Here is a 22,720-nt window from a genome sequence, read left to right as displayed (position 1 = left end):
CTGCAGCCACGAGCTGTGAGCATCCATCCCTTGGTCTCAACGCCTGCAAAAAGGGAGAGGAACCCCATGAAGCTCCTTTGCAGAGCACATCTGCCCCATCCCTGCAAGCATCCTACAGGGCTCTGATGCCAGCCTCCAAAGCTTGGGGCAGGATAAGCCATCACATCCCAGCACATTCTGCATGCAGCTGCTCCCATCACCCACACCAGGCAGCCAATTGAGGCGTACCATGAATGTGCCTCTGTTCTTCAGCCTTTTTTACAGCTCCACGTGGATTTTCTGGGCTCCACACCTTTTTTGCTCCTTGGGAGAACAGAAGGCAGCTCTCAGCCTTGGCAGCTGCCGCAACTCACTGGGGACTTTGGGGGTGCTGCCCCAAAATGCAGTGCTTACATGGGCACCAATGCTTCAAGGCAGGCTGGAGGCTCAGCTCAGCGAAGGTCACATCATGCCACGGTGCACTGTGAGCCCAGCAGAGAGCTGGCAGCTCATGCCATTGGCACTGTCATCTCTGTGCCAAGCTGCAGAACTCAATGTCAGCACATCTCCCTCTGTTCTTGGTCCAGGCTCCATCCTTTGGTGCTTGTTTTGCTGTTTGCTGCAGAACCCCAGATGCAAGAGGGAAGGAAATCCTGCCACAATTCCATGCAATGTGCTGGAGGGGGTGGGAAGCTGCTCTTTGAGCAACAGCTCAGAGGAACCCAGAATGGGTTTGCTCCATCAGCAGGGATGGAATCGCCATGGGGATGGATAGGGATAGGGATGGAGAAGGGTTTTGTCTTGGTGCCCACATGCAGGTCTGTGAGCGCAGGTATGGTGAGGTGCACACCTGGATCTGTCCCCAACCTTTGCATTTAGCTCAGCATCCTGTTTTGCTTTCTACCAGCCACAAAGAAAACCAGCAGGACTTCTGCAGGGGGACAGTGTGGGGTTAAAGGCAGCCTCACCACGGCCCATGTCTGGGGCTCTGTTTCAGCTGCAGGGTGTTTTCCAGCACCACTCCCCCTGTGTCCTGGGTGTAACCGGATCCGTCCCCCGCCAAGCAAGCATTTGTGTTCAGAGCATTTTCAGAATGTTTTGCATTTGGGAGGCACACGAGGAATGTCTGCTGTGTGCAGCGTGTGAGCCCTGCGCCTGCTGCAGCTCTTGGCCACTTCTGTCTGCAGCAAGACGTCATTTTGGGGGGCCAAACTCATCTCTGTGGGGAATGGGTGCTGCTATAGAACTGCCATCTTCACAGCCAACAGCATTGGTGTCCCATGGAGCATCTCTTAGAGGGGCCGGTGCATGGAAATGGCACCGAAATGGCACTGAAATGGCACTGAAATGGCACTGAAATGGAACTGAAATGGAACTGAAATGCATTGAAACAGAATTGAATTGCACTGAACAGCACTGAAATGACACACTGGAACTGTACCAAAGTGGCATCAAAATTGCACTGAAATGCACTGAAATGAGATTGGAATAAATCAAAATTGCACTGAAATGGCACTGAAATACACTGAAATTGCACCAAAATGGCACCAAAATTTCACCGAAATTGCGCCAAAATGCTCCAAAATGGCACTGAAATGGCACCAAAATGTCACTAAAATAGCACCGAATTGCGCCGAAATTGCGCTGAAATGGCACCGGAATGAACCAGAAGCACCCAGAGGCTCCGGACACCTTTGCTTTCCGCGCATCCCTCCGCTTCCCTCTGCCTCCCTCTGCGGGTCCGGCCGCGCACTGCAGCGCGTTTGCGCGTCCCGCACCCATCATTGCGGCCAAGGGGCGGCCGCGTCCCGCTGCAGCCACCGTTATCTCCCTCCCTCGGCTATTAGACTTAATCAGGAAGGGGATAGTTTAAAAAAAAAAAAAAAATTTAAAAAAAAAACGGCTTTTCTTTTATAGGGAGCAAATTTTAATCACTTTTAATTGAAAAAAAAAAAAAAAGAAAAAGAAAAAGAAAAAAGAAAAAAAAAGGGGGCTGATAATATTCGGAACCAAATTTCTGGGAGAGCATAATTAAAAGCGCAATCAATCCCCAAAGGAAATGCTCATTAATCTTGTCTTTCAGAAGCAAATTTCAGAGGAGAGAGAGCTTATTTAAGACGTTGCTAATAACGATAGGAAAAGTTGGCAGCTTAAAAGCCCCCAAATCTGGCAGTGTCCTCCTATCAGATCCCAAAGGAACGAGGTCAGGTTGGACACAGCGGTCTCGATCTGCTGGAGGGGGCTTGGTTGATGTGGTCACTGCCACTCAGTGTCACCTGCTGTCACCCAATGTCACCCATTGTCACCCAGTGCCACCCAGTGTCACCCAATGTCACCCACTGTCACCCAGTGTCACCCAACATCCCGCCCAGGCCATCAGCATCCCCATGGGGAGGATTGGACCTGCTCACAGCCATGGGGTGAGCCAAGCACCTTGCTCAGGGTGCCTGGGTGAGAAGCGGAGCCATATGGGCACAGAAGGGGACCTCGCAGAGGAGCCAGGGCATGGCTGTTGCTCATGCAGGGGATGCAGGGTGACATGGTGACACCCAGCGCAGACGTGCTGCGGAGCAAAGGGGATGGAAGGGATGCCAAAAGGACAACGAGATAACTGAGGCTTGGGTGAAAATAACGGCGATGTTCTCATGTGCTCTCAGGTTTCCTGTCCCTGTTTGACCAGGAGTGGAGGGGAAGGCAGCTTGGAGCAGACCCAGGCTCTGCTGGGAGGAAGGAAACATAATATTGAGCTGGGAATGGTGTCATTGCCTTCTTTCCTTTTCTTTTTTTTTCTTCTTTTTTTTTTCTTTCTTCTTTTTGACTCATAACAGCCAGAGCAGGGCCCTATGTCAGGGAAGCAGAGTCTGGGGGCATCCAGGGGCTGCAAAGCCACACTTCGTACCCATCAGCATCTCCACAGGTGCATCTCTCACCCGCTTCCATCACCTCCCCCCTCACGCATCTGTGCACTCATCATCGTTTGCACAGGGGTGTGAAGTTTGGAAAGTTAAAAATAAGGGGGAAGGAGAAGAGAGGGAGAGGGAGAAGGAGAAGGAGAAGGAGAAGGAGAAGGGGAGAAGGGGAGAAGGGGAGAAGGGAAGAAGGGAAGAAGGAGAAGGAGAAGGAGAAGGAGAAGGAGAAGGAGAAGGAGAAGGAGAAGGAGAAGGACACATCACCCCCATCTCCTTTTGACTTATCCAGGCTCTCTGTGTGATGGTGAACAAACTCAGGTCACGCTGACCTGGGGAGATGCAGAGATACCCAATACCTCTCCAAGGCCCCGGTTAACGAGAGCACTTAATCCTTGTGCTTTATTTCATCTCTATGCCTCGAAATACTTCACAATGCGCTCACCTCTGGGCGAGTGCCTGATCCCATTCATCCGAATAAGAGGGATTTAAGCAGCGGTGCTTCCCTGCAGCACGCATTCAGCAGGGCACTGACTTGCTTCTGTCCTCATCTTCCTTTCTCACCCCAAACAGCATTAATTTCTATTAACTATTTCTTTGTCCTGGGCTCCTTGGTCCCCTCCTGCTCCTTGTCACTCTGCCCCACGCTGCCCTGCGCCTTTTATCTGCGTCCCGTTAAATGATCTCAAATATGTGATATGATAAAGACAAACAAACACCCGTTCAATTTAGCTCTCCCTAATGCCAGACTCTACTTTTACCAAAGTAATTAAGATTAATGCAGTTGATAATTTGGGAAGCATTCTTAAATGTACCCTTCTGGCAGCGTCTAACATGTAATTTTACCTTGGAAGATTTATCGGAGCACTTAGGTAACAGATAGTTCCTCAGCAAACAGGAGCATTTAGGAGGAAAATGAAAGATTAATATTTCTTAAATAAACGTCAAAATAAGTCATTCTTCCTGACAGCCCCACAAAGATGCTGCTGTCAGCCCCGGCTCCGCTGCCGATCCCTGGAGGAGATTAAACCCACACGGTCCCAGAGGCTCAGGACTGGGGCAAGAGAGGTGCTCAGGTGCCTCATCTATGGGATTTTTATAGGAAATGGGGCACCTGGAGGGCTCTGCTTGCCCATACCGTAGCTAAGCTGTGTGTTTACCATCGCCATCCCATCGCCTCTGGCAAAGAGCCTTGGGATGGAGTCAGCGTGAGCACCTGCAGAGGTGCACACCAGACATTGGGATCTATGGGATTTGTTTTGCTGTCCTCGATCCACCCGGCTCTTCTTACACTGACAGCAGGCAGGGGTGACCTCCAGCTGCTTCCCGTGGCTTCTCCCCTTTCCACCACCCTGGATGCTCCCAAAAAAGTCCCATGGGGCATTTCCCAGCCTTGCCAGCACCTCCAGATAGGGCAGCGTGGATATTTGGGAGGAGTGTGGGCGCTGTGCCCAGACACTGGCACGCAGCACCCTGAGGGGTACCCAGAGAGCAGCTCAGGATGTGCCTTGTGCTTGTTTGGAACCAGCTCGCGTTAGAAGCTGAGGAAGGATTTGGACTCTCTGCAAAGTCTGGATCCAGACTGAAAGCTGGACGCTCACCAGCTTGGAAACCCAAAGCCGTTCGGATCCAGAAAATCAGTTTTGGACCATTGTGAGCAAGAAGCAAACTTTCTGAATAGCCTTCCAACTCGTCCTCTGGCCAGCAACGTCTGCTGGAAGCAGTCTCTTGCAGTGCTCCTCACCCGGACAGAGCCAGACCAAACCACCCGTGTGTGTGTACACCAGCAGGGCTTCCATCCTATGGCTCCTCCCCAAGGGATGCCCCAGCCTTCCTCAGAACAAGTCTGTGTCCATCACTAAACCTTCTCCTTCCATCCCCAGGCCTTGTCCCCATCCTCAGCCACCATCCCTGGGGCTGAAGGACCCATCGTGTTCCTCTTGATGTGCCACACATGGACAGGAGCTGGCCCCCATTTTGCTTTTCTCTTTATTTTATGGGTTAGCATCAGATGGATGAGCTGTTTTGGGACCTGACCAAGCAGCACGCATGCTCCAGGGGAGCAGCAAGCATTGCTCAGCACTGCAGAGCTCCTGAGCTCTGGGCTGAACCAGGAGCTGGCAGGGAGATAATAATGTGCCCTGAAAATATCCTGAGCTTCTCAGAAGTGCTCTTTTCCCTCCATTCCCCAGTGGGAATGCAGGAAAGGACCCCAGCAGGCTGGGATGCAGGGGGACGGGCTGCCAAGAGGCAGATAGAGCTGGGATACAAGGGGTGGGGATGAAACATAGGGGCTGGGGGCTGGGAATGGGGATGAGATGCAGGGGATGGGGATGAAATGCAGGAGATGGATGGGATGCAAGAGATGAATGGAATGCAGGGGATGGGTGGGATGCAGGGGATAGGGATGGGATGCCAGGGATGGGGATGAGATGCAGGGAATGGAGTGGGATTCAGAACACGTGATACAGCTCTCATCTCCATCCCTGCCTCACTTTCCCTTCCCTGGGGGCACCCATCCTGGCATGGCTGTGGCAGTGCGTTTTGGGAACCCCTCCTTCTCTCAGCCACATGCCAGAGCCCAGCCCAGGCGCTGGGAGCCACTGTGCCGCAGCCAAGCCAAACACAGATTCCTGACATAGTTCTCTCTTTCCCTTGCAGCCAAGAAATTCATATTTCATGGGAGGTGGAAGTGAGTCCCGGCAGTAGCGGCGTGGCGGAGGGGTGCCAAGGTACCGGCCAGCTGACGGCGCGCTCCGATGCTATTTTTGTGAGCCAGGCTTTGCTCCTCATCCCAGCGGGCTCAGGGCATGCCACAACCCCCCCCAAACCTCCTCAGTGCGGGGATGCCGAGGCTCAGCCCCCCCATCACTCCAACCTCCCCAGCTGCTTTCCTGGCCACAAGAGACAGAAAGCTGAAACAGTCCCTGCTTTGAGAAGGGGCCAGTTCACGAGAGAGAGGGATTTTTCACAGCCTCGGCCAAAACCTCACCAACAGAAGCAGCTGCTTGACCCGCCCGGATGGGATGGAAATCCTTTAAATGCCTCTCTCCATCCATGCAGGGCAGACAGAAAGCATCTTCAGAGTTTGGTGGCAGAAACCAGCAGAGGGTTTGGGGGGAGGGAGGGTATATGAGGGGCTTTTTAAGGGTCAGCACAGCCCCGCTGCCTTCAGGGGGCTCTTTGTGTGCCTCCCTAAAGGTACGGCCCAGCTGGGATCTGTGTTTATTTTTTTCCATCCGTTCCCACACCCGTCCCTGTCTGGTCAAAGCTGCATTTGGAGAAACCACAGTGCCTCTGAGGGCCACGGTACCCAGCAGGATAACAGCACTCCATGCTGACATCCAAACAGCACTCTTGCCCCCAGAAGACCCTCACCCCAAGCACGAACCCCACACACCACCCAGCCCTATCAGGGCTTCGTGACACCGGGGCACCGCACGCACAGCTCGTAAGAACAGTCCCTGCCTCGCTAATCTGAGGAGCTGATACACGAGGCAGATAGGCGAGGGGAAGCCTTATCGGGGCTGATTTACAGATGGAGAGCTGAGTCACCACGATTAAATGTCTCACCCAAGGTCAGGCGAGGGAGACGCCGAACCCGGGGCTGCGAGGCCCCAAGAGCTGCGTCCTCCACTCCCCCACAGGGCTGGAGATCCTCCTCCCCATCCCTGACCCTGCATGGGGCAGGAGCTATGGTGGGGTTCTGCAGGGGGGTTTTGGCCCTCTTTGTCTGCTTTGTTTCAGCAGCTGTAGGGTTTTTTTGGTCAGTTTGGGGTTTTTTTTCTTTCTTGGTTTTTGCTTTTTCTTTTTTCTTTTTTTTTTTTTGGCTTTTTTAACGTTTCCCAGAAGCTGCCTTGCTGCAGTGGGGATGTGGTGGCCACCTCTATCCCCATGCTGCATCCCACTGCTGGGATTCACAGCTTTCCCTCTAGGAGAGGAGAAGCTGCCAGGACTGGGATGGATGCGTGCAGGGACAGAGCTCCAGGGGTGGTAGGATGGATGCTCCCATGATGGAGCACTGCCTGCATACCTGGGGACCGGGCTCTCTGCCATGCGCCATGTACCCTGTGTGGCACTTCTATGCTGTGCAGACCAAGCTAGTCACATTGCCACAGCAGAGCCAGGCAAAGGAGCAGGCTTAGAGTCACTTCCATAATAAGAGGAAATGGAACTTCTTTGCATTTTATTCTGTGTTTCCCATCCCATGTCTATGCTCGATCCATAAACCCTGCAGTAAAGGATTATTGCTTGAAGTTAAAGCAACCAGCCCTCCTTATGCATATCCCATGGCTGGCAGCAGTACCTGCCTGGGACAGAGCAGCCCCAGATCCCTGCCCCACTCTGCTCCCTGGGCACCTGTGCAACCAGAGGGCGCAACGGGGCACCGCCATCGGAGTTGGGCTCCCTGAATTCTTCTGCAGGAATGCTTTGTCCCATTCAGCCAGGGTCTTGGGGAGCAAATCCTTTATTCCCAAGCACCACCTATGGGCTGAGCTCAACCCATCCATGCCCAGGCTCTGCCAGCACTGCCATGCATTGCTGTGCCAGCTCCCGCGGCTCTCCGGCACGCTCCTGCATGCCACCAGCTCCACTCTGCCACCCCCAGCTCCCGCTGCCAGCACTGTGTTTGTTTCTCCTGGCGCTCAGCACTAACACAACAGCAGCCCCAGCCCTCGCCATGCCAGCGCCACAGCTTTCGGGACGCACAACTGAGCCTTTCCTCCCAAAAAATAGCCCCTTTATGTGGCTGAAAGAGCGCGACTGTGATAACGGAGCTCACGCTGGCCTTGGTTATTTTATCTTGGCTAGGAGCCTTTGCAAAGTTAAACAGCAGTAAACAAGCCGTGCCATTGCAGCACGGCACAGCATAAGGGGGCATTGTCTGCCCGCTGGAGCCCCGCGTGCCGCTGTGCTGTGTTGGCTTTGGCCAGTGGCAGAGCCACCGCCACAGGGGTCGGCCCCATCGGTTCGGGGCTTGTTTCACTTTGGGGAGTGAAAAAACGTCCTCCTGTTTTGCTTTTCCCTTCCTGCGTCGTCCCAGAAAGGGGCTGCAGGGGGATGCAGAGGTGTCTCACTTCCCATGCATGGGATCTGCAATCAGCACAACTCTAATGAGCTGCACCTGACCCTTATTTGCAGCCCCGGTGCCCCCTCCCCTGCTCGGGGCTGTGATGGGGCGTGCAGACACCAAACGGGTACTCTAACTAGGGAACTAATTCGACAGACCGGTTTTTGGAATGCCTCTTCTCCTCACAATGCAGAGCAGCATTTGGCACAGTGTGCAGTGTTGCTTGGGGGAGTGATGCAAAAAGGGGACTAAGGGCTGCAGATGCCTTTTGCTGCATGCCCTGCCTGGCTCTAAGTGCGGCCATACCCCAAAATCCAGAGCCCTTTTTGGGATGTCTCTCCCAGCCCTGCTGTCAGCCCTCCCTGGTAATCCGTAGGTGGAGCTCTTCTGTCATCTTTTTCTGCCTATGTTGCTAAGAAGTGAACAGAAATAGCTTCCAAGGGAGGAAAAAGTGCCTGGCTCAGCAGCTCTTGTGAAGGTGAACTGCTCCGGGCATCCTTTGAAGCACAAAAAGTTTCATCCCGGGGGCGTTTGCTGGGTTTCACTGCTCAAAGTGCAAAGGGAAGGGGTACTGTCTTGCACCCATTTCTCACTCCACGTTGTTTCTTCTCCATCCTGCAGGTCCAGGTTGAAGGATGCAGCAGCACCCTGCTGGTGCCTGGCAGTCCACAGTGCACCGTGCCCATCCCTGCGCCCGGCCCCGCAGCACCGTGCCATGACGGGCGGACAGGAGGCAGCAGCAGGACGGGCGTGTGGGGCTGCGTAGCCCCCTCCCTGGGTACCATGACTGGAGAGACCCAGCATGCGTACAACATCAGTGAGAAGAGCGAGGCTGGCCCCAAAGAGCAGGACAAGGACTTTGGCTTCGAAGGCTGCGGCGAGAAGGATGGCAGAGGGCTCGGTGGCACCGAGGGGACGTCCTCATTCGCCTCCACCAAGGACAAGGAGCCCCACAGCCAGCGGGAAGCCGTGATCCGGCCGCAGCAAGCGGGGAAGATCGACTTCAAATCCCTCCACAACAACCCCAAGTTTGCGGGTGAGAGCGGTTGGGGCGGAATCAAGGGCGGCCCCCAGTCCCCCCCAGGCAAAGGCCGAACCCGCGAGCGCAGCCGGCGAGCAGGGAAGGGCGAACGGGGCCAGCACCAGCTCTACCGCCTCAGCATCGCCAGCACTCGCCCCAGCCCCACCATAGGCATCGCCTACCCCCAGCAGAAGGTGACCCCCCCGAAAGCTCCCGACCCCGGCCGAGCTCCTGCAGCAGGCAGTTACCGCTTCCACACACCCAGCGTCCCCGAGGAGGAAGAGCTGAGCTTCGGCCGCTGCTTCCCCGAGGCGGCTGCCGGCCGTACCTCTGCCAACTATACCTCACCGCCCCACGGCCCCAAAGGGCAGCCCCCCCCCGGCGTGCCCCTCAAGAGCCCCGGCACCAATGGGCAGCTACATTACTTTGAGTTTCAGGCGAACGGGGCCAATGCGTGGCCCTCTCCGGAGAAGAGCTTCGCAGGTGCTAGCTATGGGGTCAAGCCCAGCTCTTTCTCTGAGGGTGGCAAAGCAGGCGGCCACTCTCTGGGCACTTTGCCCTACCAGTTCCCCTTCCAGCTGCTGCACGAGGCGGGGAAGGAGCCGTACCGTGGCGATGCTGAATACCTGGATGTGGCCATTGCCACTGGGCAAGCGGCTCACGGAGCATTCAGCTTCCATTCATCGTCTGTCCGCGACTGGCAGGAGGAGACACCAAGCGTTGGCCCCTTCGAGGGTGCGTGCCCCTCAGGACGGCTGTACGGTGTGCCCCCGCTGCTGGCCCCACTGCCCACCCCACACCGCAGCCCACTGCCGTGCTATAAGGGCAGGAGCGAGCATCCCACCGACCCCAGTGGTGCTCTCTCATCCTCTGGTGCTATCGACCAAAACCCAAGCACTTTCCAAGAAAACCAAGCTGTTTTTCCGTCTAGTTTACACTCGCCTAACGTGCCAAAGCCAGTCGGTAAGGGGCAAGCCTCAGCCAAGGACAGTGTGCCCAGCCCACGGCTGCTGCTGCAGAGCAGCCCCCTTCGAAGGAACATGCCACCCAATCTCTCCCAAGTGCACTTTCAGAGCAAAGCCTATTGCAGCCCCCCTGCGGGTAGCGCGGGATCAGTGCCTTTTGAGACCGGCATTCCTCCCCCGGCGCCCACCCACCCCCGGCTCGTGCAAGCCTGGGGAGGGGCCGCGAAGGTGTTTTCCCCCATGGACCAGAACTCAGCACCTTATTCAAACCCTGTTGGAAGCCAGTTCTCCTTCGAGTGCCAGCCTGGCCCTGAGCAGAGGCAGCAGAGGCAGAAAAATGCCAGGATGCCCTGGCAGCAGATACACCTCGCTCCCGCAGTTCCCACTCCCAACAGGATGGAGCTGCCAAGACCAATCCCTGGTCAGAAGCTCCCTTTCCCTCTCGGCACCCCAGAGTGGCCAGGCAGTGGCAAAGCCCACAAAGGTCCCCCCCTCAGCAGCCCCTCGGGGTACCACAGCAAAAAGCTCTTATCGGGAGACAGTCTTGGGGCACAGCATGGGGACCTTGCCTCTGTGGGTGCTTTTTCTTTCGACAGTGGCAAGGATCCGGGGTCTCCCAGCTGCGACTTGAGAAGCAAAGCCCTCTTCTATGGCATGAACCAGGCAGGGCCGCCACCTGCTCCTCCTGCCCCCAGGAGCTCATCAGGCTCAGCACTGGTCCTGCCACCATCAGCCTTGGTGGCCACCTCCCCATGTGAATCCCCGCTGCCTTCTCCCGTCCCCAATCCCACCTGTGGCAGCACCTGCTCCTCGCTCTCCCCCATGTCCAGCAGCCCGCTCAATCCCGGCTTTGACGATGGCCAGATGCCTACAGCGCTTGCCCCTTCACCCTTCTTCCACCACCCGTGCCATACAAAGGAGGGCAGCAAAAGCTTCCACCCTTCCGAGGTGCTGAGCTCAGCCTCTCTCCATTATCACCCCCAGGACCCCGCCAAGCCCTTCCACTACCCTCCTGACACCCTAAAGGATGACAACCCCCTGAAGTGCTCCCCAGAGAGCCCCTTTCACAAACCAGGTGTGGAGGTGGCCAAAGGCTGCTTGGAGGAGTTGGATGGGGGCACCCCTCCACCACCACCCTACACATCCCATCACCTGCTGGCCGGCTCACTCAGCAGCGCCAGCCTGGACCAACTGGATGTGCTACTGACCTGCAAGCAGTGCGACCAGAACTACAGCAACTTGGCCTCCTTCCTGGAGCACCGCCAGTTCTGCACGTCCCACCCCGAGGCCAAAGAGGGACGGCGAGCCCCTGAGCCCCCTAAGCCACCCACCAGCATGCCTTTGTCTCCAGACCCCCAGACCCATTTGTTGGCGCTGAACAAGGGCGAGGAGTTTCTGTTGGATGGGGAAAGCAAGAGCGAAGGCAAGGAGGATGCTCTGAAGGGTGGTCTCTTCAATGCCAGCTCACTGCCACTCACCGCCTCCGACCTGGATATCGACGACGCCAAGCTGGACAGCCTGATTACTGAAGCTCTCAATGGCCTGGGCTACCAGTCAGACAACCCTGAGATTGACAGCAGCTTCATAGACGTCTTCGTCGATGAGGATCTAACAGCAGTGAAGGCTGCCGGCAGCGTGTCATCCCACAGAGCAAAGGAAGGTCTGGCCTCAGAGAGCAAAATGAAGCATGCGGCCACAGAGGAGAAAGGGGTGGGCCAACCCAAGGACGGTTACTGCTCTGCAGACAGCCAATGGGGCAAAGAGCGGGCAAAGAGGCGAGCGGGAAGGCAGCACACTCACAAGAGGAGGCCGGCACGAAGGCTGGCAGCCCGCGAGAGCGAGCAGACAGAACCAGTGGTGGAGGAGAAGACAGCCAGACTGAGGGCGGGCAGGAAGAACAGCATTCCACCAGCATCCTCCAGGCCAGCCTCCAGCCAAAAGCAGCCCAAGAAGCTCAACCAGGAGCCTCAGGGTGCTTCCTCCAAAAGCCCCAAGCCACCTCGGTTCTCCATGAAGGAGGTGAAGAAGAGGAAGGCCCGCAGCGGGACGTGGAGCAAGGAGCTCATCCACAAGATCGTGCAGCAGAAGAACAAGCTCCACCAGCTGCACACGAAGAGCAGCAAGCTGCCCACACTCGCTGGGAGACCAGCACCGGGCACCCAGGAGGGCCGGTTCCAGGAATATGAGTACATCTCCGACTCGGAGGAGGAAGGAGCGGCTTGCAGCAAGCTCCGCGGGAGGAGAAAGCGGGGAACAGCATTTATGGGGAGAGCCAAATATGGCTTCAGCAAGAAATGCCCCGGGAGAGGCGAGAGAGCAAAAGAGAAAGATCCAGCCTGGAGCTACAGCCAGAGAAGAAACCACCGGAAAAGGGAGGCACCAGAGCACAGCAGGCTCTCCAGTCCAGAGACAGCCAAGAAAGGGGACAGTTCTGGCAGAGCCTGCAGGCGCAGCAGCCAGTCGTCCATGGGCAGCAGTCCCAGCACCAGTGCTTGCACCAAGGCTGGTCCCAGTGAGCCAGAAAGCAAGAAGGCAGGCGTGAAGGGGACAAGGTGCTCAGACAGCCTGGCACTGACACCAGCAGCTGTACTCAGCCATCCTGAGGACAGGAGCCCAAAGACGAGCCAGAAAAGTAAGGAGGACTTTTCCCGAGGGAGCAGGCGGGTAGGCTCAGCCAAGCCTTTGGTGGCAGCCTCCAGAACACACCTAGGTACCAAAGCAGATGCTGCCACTGCAGGAGATGGAGAGGAGGAGCCGCTACCACAGACCCAGGAGAGGCAGCTGCCAAGCACAGCCACCTTGGGAAGAAGCCCCATCAGACTGCCCCATAAGGAGGAGGCAGAAGAGCCTGAAGGAGCAGCAAACCCCACAGGTGAGGCAAGAGAGCCTGCCTTTGAGGCTCAGGGCTCACCCGGGTCAGAGGTGGCCATCCAGAGGCAACACTTTGCCCCATACACACGTGATGCACTCAAATGCCACGCAGAGGAGCTGATGTCTCCAGCCCATGGTGGGGATGGATCCAGCCCCAGTGCCACCTACTCAGCTGGGGAGGCACCCAGGCTCAGTGACAGTGGGAAGGGCTATGCCATGCAGGCAGCCCCAGTCAGTGACAATGCTGTGGGAATGATGCTGGCCAAAGCGCCTGATCCATACGTCAGCAGTGACAACACGTTTTTTGATCCCAAAGGCCTTCCTGCTCACTACGATGCCAATCTCTTCTCAAAGCCACCGCCCTTGGGACCCTCGCACATGGAGGGTGTGTATTTATGCCAGGAGGACATCAGTGCTGGTTCCTTCGAGCAGAAGCACGCCAGCGTCTCCCCCTACACCGCAGAGACTCAGCAGACTAAGGCCTCCTCCCCTCTCAGCTTCGATTCCTCTTCCATTTTTGGAGAGCTGCCAGTGGCCGAATTCGATTCACCGCTGTATGAGACGGTGCCTGCGAGCAAGGACAGCTATGTGACAGCGTTTGCCTGCCCTGGTGGTGACCCCAGCAAGCCACTGCCCTTTGAGCAGCCATTCTCAGCATTCATGCCAGAGAAGGACTGGTCCCTCATGGAGGAGGTGGCTCCAATGCTGCCCGAAGACATGGCTCCCTTCCACAGCTTGTCAGTGGACAAGCCACTCGCCAAGAAATTCCCTGAGGAGGGACCCATCCCCGCCAACCAGCTGCCTCTGCCGGACAGGATAACAGATTACAATGTGGCTTTCATGAACCACATATCAGATGATGAGCTGGAGATCAAGCGCTTAGTGACCGAGCTGGAGAGTCAGCTGCAAACCAGCAAGCTGAGCGGTGAGGTGCCAACCGCCCCGCAGAAAGGTGAGCATCACGCTGCTGCAGCCCTGCGGGGACCGGCTGAGCCCTTCCCATCCCTACCTGAAGAGCCAGGGATGGGCCACCAGAGGGGGCTCTTTGTGGCAGATGATGTGGGCAGCTCAAACCTCCTGGCCTCTGGGGAAAGGCTGGGGGGCGAGAAGCCAGCAGTCACACATGGAGGCTACGAGGGAGGCAGGGAGCCCTGGCACAGACCCGCGAGGTTCGTCTCGCTGGATGCTGGGATGTGTGCGCCAGCCCCTGCAGATGGATTTTGTCCCATGAAGAGCGGGGAGCAGCTGCAGGGACCTGAGGCCACTCAGGGAAGTGACCCCAGAAAGAAGGAAAATGAGTCTTCCTCCAAAAGTCCACCCGAATCATGCACAGCTGACACAAATGAGGTGCCTGTCTACCCTGCAGACCCCATTGCAAAAAGCCCTCCTGCTGCCACCAGCACCACATTCCCCGAGACACAGGAAGTAACCAAAGCTGGAGAGGACAGCCTGCCACCCCTGGCTCACACACATGATGCTGAGAGCTTCCCCACACCCGGGAAAACAGGGGAGCTCACTGCAGAGCTGGAGAAGTTCGATGCCAGTCTTCCAAGCCATAACCCTGAACAAGGCCTTCAGGCAGATCCATGCACAGCTGCGGATCTTGTCTTCTCGCCTCACATCAAAGATGTCCCAGATGCAGAAGAAAGGCCCTTTGGCAAGTCTGAGGCACCCAAAATGGTGAAGAGTGCTGTGGATTTCAATGGGGACAGCAGTGCGTCTGCATTGCTGGAAGAAGCAGAGGAGAGGAAGAGCCCTCCAGCCTTCCTGGCCCCTGGGCAGGGAGATAGAGGCAGCAAGCACACGGCACGACTGCTCGACATGCTGAGTCTGCCCAAGCAGAGCTCTCCAAAGACCCCCCAGGACACCAACCCTCTGCAGCAGCTCCAGCTCTTCGTGGCACGGACAGTGAAGAGCAATGAGGAGGAGATGCTGCTGCCATGCTTCCCTGTGCTGCTGGCTCCCGGCCACCCCACTGCCTCCAGCAAAGGCCAGCCAGAGCAGAAAGAGGAGAGCAACGATGGGGAAAATCAGACATATCGGCCTGCCCCGGGGGAAGAGGATGGCCCCGTGGTGGGCAATGCAGAGAGCATTGCTGCCCCTGCTAAAGATGCTGCACTATTCCCCAGTGCGTGCGAGCAGCTGGAGTCGTTCAGTGCAGCGGGCTCTTACAGTGCAAAACTATCCACATTTGCTGACCCCGAGCTGCAAAATAACGTGGCAGATCTGCAGCACTTAGCAAATGAGCACATGGAGCTGAATGACATTAATATCCGTGCAGATGGAGCTTCCCCAGAGCACAGTGACCTCTCACCACTCAAAAGCACAGCGGTGACCCTGCTGCCAGGGCAAGGGAAGAAAGCTGATCAGCTCATGGAAGACCAGGAACTAGATAAAAACAAAGCGACCTTGGCATTTACAAAACATGAGCAATCCCATTTAAGCCATAATGCGCCAGAGAAAGAAACGCAGGGCAGCACGACTGCAGAGATGCTGGGGACAAACAAGACTGAATGTGGAGTGTGGTGCAAAGGAGCTGATGTGCAGGTGTCAGGATCTGTACAGAGCAAGCACATGGGAGCAGGCAGTGCTCCCAGCAGCCCTACTGACACGCTCGGTCCCTCTGGTGAGCTCCAGGTACATTCCACCTTGCCACAGGACCCAAAAACCTTCACGGTAAATGCAAAGCTCCCCAGAGATGGGAACAGCAAGAAGAAGCCCCTCAGCTGTCATTACGCAGATGAAGCTCTGGCCAGCCAGCCCTTGCTGATGAATTCTTCCCACCCTGAGTACTTGCAGAGCAGTGGAACTGATGGAGAAGGGTCACCCAGCATTGGCAACCAGCTCTTAGAAGAGAAGAACGCTTGGGGGATGGAGGGTCCCTGTGAGCCGCGCTCTGCTCCTTGCTCACCACCTCAAGGTGTTGGGAAAGAGGGACCTGAGAGCGCTGGTGACGTGCTGCCAGGCTCTTCTTCTAAACAAAACCAAGTGTGTGCTATCCCAGATGTGGTCATTAACTCTATACCTCCAAAAAACACAAACTACCCAACCCAGCCCACGACGGATCTGCTGCTGATCACAGACAGAGAGGTAAACCTTAATGAAGAGAAAAAGTTTGAGAACAGCTCCAATGATGGCAGTAAGCACCAAAATGACGCAGAGGCTCTGTCCGGTTGTTTTGTTGCTCTGCAGGTGCCAAGTGCTGTCTGTAGAGGTTTTAAAAGGACTGGAGATCTTGGTCCCACCGAACTCAATGACCACCACTCAGACGCAGCAGAGGTGGAAACTGGTGATCTCTCCAAAATCACAGAGAACGGGGAAAAGAGTTTAAAAGGTGAGAATCCCAAAAGCCACAGGGCTGAGCATGGCAGGGAAGCTGCGAGTTGCTCACTGAATAACGCAGACCAAGGAGAGAACAACACATGTCCCAGTACTCCAAAACCTTCCCAGCTTGAACCCCATAAAGAAAAGAACCCCGGTGTGCTCCAGGTCATCTGTGACATCTGCTCAGCCTCTTTCCGCTCCAAGCCTGGCCTGACCAGGCACAAAGCTGTCAAGCACCATGTGAGGAACAGCAGCGTGCTGCAGGCCAACAAAACTCCTAAGTCTGCCCTGATCTCTGCAGACCGGACATCAAAAGCAGCAACTCAGAAAGTCCCCAGGAAGAGCCTGAAGATGGGCAAAGAGAAAACCTGCAACTCCCAGACACCAATTGAAGTGGTTGAGCACGTCCCCAAGAAAATATGCACCGGACTGGAGAAAGAGCCTGGTGCACAGATGCAGGAGGTGGTCAGCAGAGTGCTGAGCGACCTGAGTGTGAGATCATTGGAGATGTCGCAGGAGCTGCACCACACACGCTTTCTGCAGCAGGAGATGGGGGCAAAGGGGCAGTGCGTGGAGGCAAGGGCAGCAGGGGAGGTGTCAGCTGAGAAGCTGGACCTGGGCAGGCAGGGCAGGAAGGGGGAAAAGGGCAGAAGGAGCCAAAGCAAAGATCTCGAAGGGATAAACGGCAATTCAGAGAAGAAGCTGAACAGGAAAGTAAGACGAAGGAAAGCAAAGGCATTTGCCAGCAGACACAGGCCTGATGATCTGTGTGAGCTGGAGGAGAATTCACGTCCTCCCCCTGCTCTCCTCAGCTCCAGCCTGCCCAGTGTCATGGAAGGCTTGCATGAGCCTGGCGGTTGCATCTCTACAGAGGAACAAAACAGGCCCAACTCATCCCAGCACCCTCAGAACACAAAACAATCTCCGTGTGCAGCTGAGCTCGCAGAGGACCCAGGTGATGGGACAGTGTCTTCAAAGGAGATGGCCAGCAGGGAGCCAACAACAGGCACAGCTGCCTGTCCTGAGGAGATGGAAGATCCAGATCAAGTAGAAAGTAGCACGCAGGCTTGCAAAATGTGGGTTAGTGGGTTGGCAAAGCAAGTCGGGGAGGGATTGGGCAAGGTAGGCAAAGAGCAGCATCACAGTGCCAACAGCAGGGAAAAGATGGACACCGAGACACGAGACGGTTTGGGAGGCAACGGCAACAGGAACTGGAGCAGTGCTCTGCAGAGTCCTCCATCTCCTTCCCATGGGGTCCCACTGCTTGAGACGTATGATCTGGAAGGCTCTCAGACGTCCCCCAGGCGCAATGCCCTGCAGCCCATGCCAGCAGCCAGCCCCACATCTGCAGAGCCAAAGCACTGGGCAAAGGCAGAGCTTCCACCGAGCAGAGAACACTCACTGGATGAAGACTCCACGTTCTCCCAGCTGTTCCCCAGGGATGACCAGTTCATCCGGAGGAAATGCACACGGGTCTATGGGAAGCGCAGCAAGAAACCCAAGCCCACCAGCGAGGCAAGCCTCCAGCCAGCAGGTGCCATCGACCTCTTCACCATCCAAGTAGCATCTAACCTCAGCAACACCAGCTCCTTCTGCATCACCAGGGAGGATCCTTGTGAATATGAGACCATCTCCATTGACGATGCCTTAACGCTCAACATGTGTCACGGCAACAAGGCAAAGAGTGGAGAAGATGTTCCTAGTGGATCTGAAGGTGTTGTGCTGAGGTCAGACGGTGAGAAGATCGACCAAGAGAAGGAGGTCATTGACTTGGAGGACAACATGCTAACCTTCTTGTGCGAAAACAGCCAAATAGACAATGTCCACAGCATGAACATCTGGGGCAGTCTAGAGAAGGAGGATGAAAGCCTCTCTGCTGAGATGTTTGAGGCCCCAATGGGCCTTGAGAGCGAGCACTCACTTGGAGAAATGAGCTCCAAACCACCCAACTTAGTGGAGGAGCCGTACAATGGCGGGGTGACCGAAGAGTCAGGCTCTCCTGAATTCCACACAATTGACATTGAGAGGCTGAATGCAAAGTTTAAAATGAGAGATGTGTGTTTCTTCAGCCCTTGTGAAGATCCTTCTGGGGACAGCAGCACCATGAGTTTCAAGCCAAAGCCAGGCCAGCACAGCAAGCATAGCAGGAGTAAGCTAGAAGATGGGAAGCTGAGCAAAAACCGCGGTGACATCACCATCAAGACCAAAGACAAGCAGTACAAGTGCAAGGTCTGCTTCCAGTGGTTCCTGACACTAGGAGAGCTGGACTTCCACAAACTAACCCACAACCCATCCCCACCACCCACCTGCTACATGTGCGTCCAGCGCAAGTTCAGCTCCCGGGAACAGCTGAGGGACCACCTGAAGGAGAAGCATGCCAAGAACAAGGCAGGGCTGTGGGCTTGTGGGATGTGCCTGAAGGAGATTTCCGATGTCTGGATGTACAATGAGCATCTTCGGGAGCATGCCACGCAATTTGCTCGCAAAGGGCAAGCGCAGAAGTCTGTGATGGGCCTACCGTCTTGCTTCAGTGAGGACAGTGATGCTGTCACCCATTTCCTCAACACCATCATGTGTCGGAAACCCAGCAGGTCATCCCGGCATGCTGACTCCAGCTGCAAGCATGCAGTGAGCAGAGAGAGCAGGAGCCCCAGGGAGCTACCCCTTGAGCAGGAGGCCAAGGCGATAAAAGAGCCCTTAGAAAGCAGCATGAAAGTAAAGCCAGCTGCACCCAGCTCCTCCAAAGCGTCTGCCAGCCCTTCTCCAGAGCGTACATCAAAAAGTGAAGGCACTCCAAAATCTGTCCCCATGCACCCAGACTGCAAGGATCCTTCCAGGGACTGCCATCACTGTGGCAAGCAGTTTCCCAAGCCCTTTAAACTCCAGCGGCACTTGGTGGTGCACAGTTTGCAGAAGATTTACTTGTGCCACAAGTGCCCCATGTTCTACCAGGAGACCAAAGAGCTTCGAAACCACCTCAGCCAGGAGCACGGGATTGTGGAGGAGCAGGAGATCAAGCACACCACGCTGTATGCCTGCGAGCTGTGTGCCGACGTCATGCATGTTATCAAGAAGTCCTTCATATGCAGCATGTGCAACTACACCTTCTCTAAGAAGGAGCAGTACGACCGGCACATGGAGAAGCACCTAGTGGGAAGCAGCAAGACTTTTAAATTCAGAGGGGTCATGAGGCCCAGCAATGCCTCCAGAGAGCGCAGAGAGCAGGGCAGGGAGGATAGCTCTCTTCGGGAGGCTGTGCCACCAAGCAAGAGGAGGAAGGTTGCTCACAATGGCAGCTCACCCGCTCATCTCAACCACACCGGTGACCTGCAGCTGGTGGAGTCTCCAGCTGGCTCCAACTTGCAGCCTCCTCCTGCCTCTTTCTCTACAGCCTCCAGGGACCCGACGGTGCCTCTGCCCCAGACCTCGGTGAAAACAGAAGAGCTGGTGGGTGACTTCTCTGACCTGCTGGCAGAGATGGAGAAATCTCAGTTTGACACCCTGCCTCCACCCCCCTGCCTCTCCCCATCTTTGCCACAGGCTGTGACAAGTGGCCCAGAGCTCAGTCATATCGCTGCCCTTTCCATTGAGGAGCTGGAGAAAGGAGCGTTTGATGGGAAACCGCTTCCTTTCTTGGACTCACCTGAGTTTGGCATTGACCTTGCCGGGTTAGCTTGCAACCAAGCTACAGACCAAAAGCTGTCTCCTCCACACCTCACCGAGAAATGTGGCTATACCGATACTCCCAAACGAACAAGCATAGGCAACAAAGACGAATACATAGCAGGACTTTCGGATAATCCTGATGCAGCCACGGATGCCATGGACAGAATCCCATTTCTCCAGCTTGCCAAGAAGGTCTCAGAAATTCCTTCCCCACGGGCAGAGGCTCCACCAGCTAAGGAGACCCATAGGACGCTGTGGGGCAACCCCAGTGAGGCCTCCTCTTGGGAAGGAGCATCCAAAGCCACTTCTCCAGGGTCTGCTCATCAGCCCTTGCCCCTGAAGGACAAGACGGCGTCACCCGCACTGAACAGAGCTGCCAAAGATTCGGCCCCACAGAAGAAGACCGCGGGTGAGGAGGCTGCTCCTGAGGAGGGCCAGCAAGGCGGTGTGGTGAAGGACAAACCCGCACCCGAGGCCAGCCCTAAGGACAGCAGCACGAATCCCAAGGACCAGGGTGGCAACCCCAGCAGGTCCACAGGCCACCAAGCCCGGGGAGAGGCAGCCAACAACGCAGCCAAGCTTCACCCCAAGAGGCGGAAAGAACACAAATCTCTCGGCCACCGGGGCAGCGCCGGCTCCCGGGAGAACATGGAGGGGGACGGCAAAAAGAAGAAAATGCGGACACCGGGTCTGTCCAGGAGCGAGGGCTCCGCTGAGCTCAAACGCAATGACTGGGGCAACGGCGACGGCCCAGCCTTGTCCCCTGGGCGGAGGGAGACCCACTGCAACAAGCTGCTGCCCAGGCCCAGAGCGGGCTCCCAGCTGAAGAAGACGGTGCCGGATGCTTGCAGCCAGAAGAAGGGGGAGGTGCGGCACGCCAACGGGGACGTGCGGCGGAGGAAGGCCATTTTGGGGAAGAGCCTCCAGCAGGTGCTGGCCAAAGGTGCGGTGCAGAGCCCACGCGGCTCATTGCACGGCCCGCGGCCCGCACGTGGCACCAGGCCCGCCGGGACGGCCAGCTTCCGCACCGCCGAGTCCCAGAACAACCTGCTCAGCCAGCTCTTCGGGCAAAAATTAACCAGCTTTAAGATTCCTCTAAGAAGAGATACTTCAGAGTAATTTATGGAAGTGACTTACGGTGATCCGCAGCTGCTTTCATGGGGTTTGCAAGGGAAAAATTATCAAAGCATTAAATTCGTTTGTGTAGCATGATTTTTCTGTCTAGCTTAAATGAACTTGCACTGCAGCCTCTGTGAAATAGTTTGCTTTGTGTCTACTAATCTACTTTAATTCACCTGATTTATCATGCAAATGCTAGAACTTTGATGTTGCTGATGATTTTCATGAACTGAAATTGTAATCGCTTTGGGCAGACTGAATCGTGAAGAGCAATTTCTTTATTGCAGAAGTGCTGAGGTTATAAGGATACTTGCAAATCTCAGACCCTTTTGAGACTGTGTCTGTGTTATCTTTGTACAAAGTACTTGAAGAGATGAACTTCATTCCGTAGACGTCTTATTCATGAGGTGCAGTACACTGTAGAAAGCAAATTTTTTTATACATATATATATATATATATTTTTTTTTTTTTTTGGTGAAGATTTTGCACAAATAATCCCGTACGATTCATTAAATTGGGAGCTGGCCTAAGAGCTGATACAATTAAAATAATTAAATTAAGCATCAAGCACCCCGCATTTTGACAGTTATCCCTGGGAATTGGTTTCTACGCCGTCAGGAGGACCCCAAAGGCGCCGGGGCTGTCCGAGCGCTGCCGCCGTCGCTGCCGCTCTTTGACCACTGTAGACGATGCGCACGGAGGAGAGCTGCCGGCACACTGCACCTTGACACTTGTGACAAACTCTTGTGTTGTTTTGGTTTTTTTTTTGAGGGGGGAAGGGGAAAGACTCGGAGATTTTTATTGTTTTTTGTTGTTGTTCGTGTGGGGGTTGGGTTTTTTGGGGTTTTTTTTTGCGCAACGACAAAACTGTGCCAATTTACCGCACCGCAACGGTACTACCCGAGTGCCCTCAACGGTATCACTTCTACCCTATCTTACTGTATTGAGTTAGTGGCTCTGTAGGTATCCGCTTGTACTATGCAGTTACTGGTGCTATTCTTCTTTTGTAATGTGAATACAGACTTCCTCGATCGAGAAGTAAAGGAGAACCGTTAGGAAAGCAGCCGTTACCTGGAGGAGAAAACGAGGCAGGAAAATCAAACGTTAGGGACAATCCTGTATGCTGGTACTCCGCAGTGTCGCGAAGGTTACGTCACGCCCAACGAGCACGTCGTACGACCGAACTTTCGAACCAGAAAGAAATCTCAGGTGCACACGAGGACATGGAAGATAACTAAATACTATTGAAACACTCCCAAGTCAAGGAGGTGAAGCAATGCACTGATGTGATATGAACAGTCAGAGTCCTTTGCGTCTGTCCTGCAATTTTGTTTTGTTTTGTTTTGTTTCAGAGTTAAAAAGAAAAAAGAAAAAAAAAAAGAGGCTTTATTCTGTTAATATGTACCTTTACAATTCTTTGTATTGTATAAAAATATTGTAGGTAATTTACCTTGGGTGCAATGTGTTATGTCAAAAGTTTTTATTTTGATATTTTGTCAGAGAAGCAGAGAGAGAGCAGGAAACGCCGTTTTATGATGTTGTATGTGTGCTTTGAAAGTGCCTCTTTAATATTGTTAAATAAACTATGAGATGAAAATATGGGGTGGTACTGTAAAATCATACGTGATTAATCTTTTCAAATATATTCCAATATTTTCACAGAAATTCCCTGTCTGTGTGACATTTGTGGGCTCTTTCTCCCCAGCTGTGCCTGCCCCACTCTCAGCCCCATTCCCAGCCCAACCACAACACGACCACTCTCAGAGGCTGATGTTCTGCACGCTTTGCTGTTGTCTC

General features: G+C 55.0%; 1 protein-coding gene across 2 annotated transcripts in view; it reads left to right on the top strand.

Moving 5' to 3' along the window:
• ZNF469 (zinc finger protein 469) overlaps positions 1 to 22,517 on the top strand; it is a 103,122-nt gene extending 80,605 nt beyond the window's left edge. For both annotated transcript variants that reach the window (XM_048959020.1, XM_048959021.1), the window contains 2 exons: positions 5,547 to 5,617; positions 8,578 to 22,517. In XM_048959020.1, the coding sequence (XP_048814977.1) occupies positions 8,740 to 20,922 (12,183 nt within the window). In that variant the 5' untranslated portion in view covers positions 5,547 to 5,617; positions 8,578 to 8,739 and the 3' untranslated portion in view covers positions 20,923 to 22,517. The remainder of the gene's footprint in view (positions 1 to 5,546; positions 5,618 to 8,577) is intronic.
• Positions 22,518 to 22,720: the final 203 nt, after the last annotated feature.

This window comes from Lagopus muta, chromosome 12 (genome assembly GCF_023343835.1).
Source record: "Lagopus muta isolate bLagMut1 chromosome 12, bLagMut1 primary, whole genome shotgun sequence".
Classification (NCBI taxonomy): Eukaryota; Metazoa; Chordata; class Aves; order Galliformes; family Phasianidae; genus Lagopus; species Lagopus muta.
The sequence above is the reverse complement of the archived record's forward strand: the minus strand, read 5'-3'. Positions and strand labels throughout refer to the sequence as shown.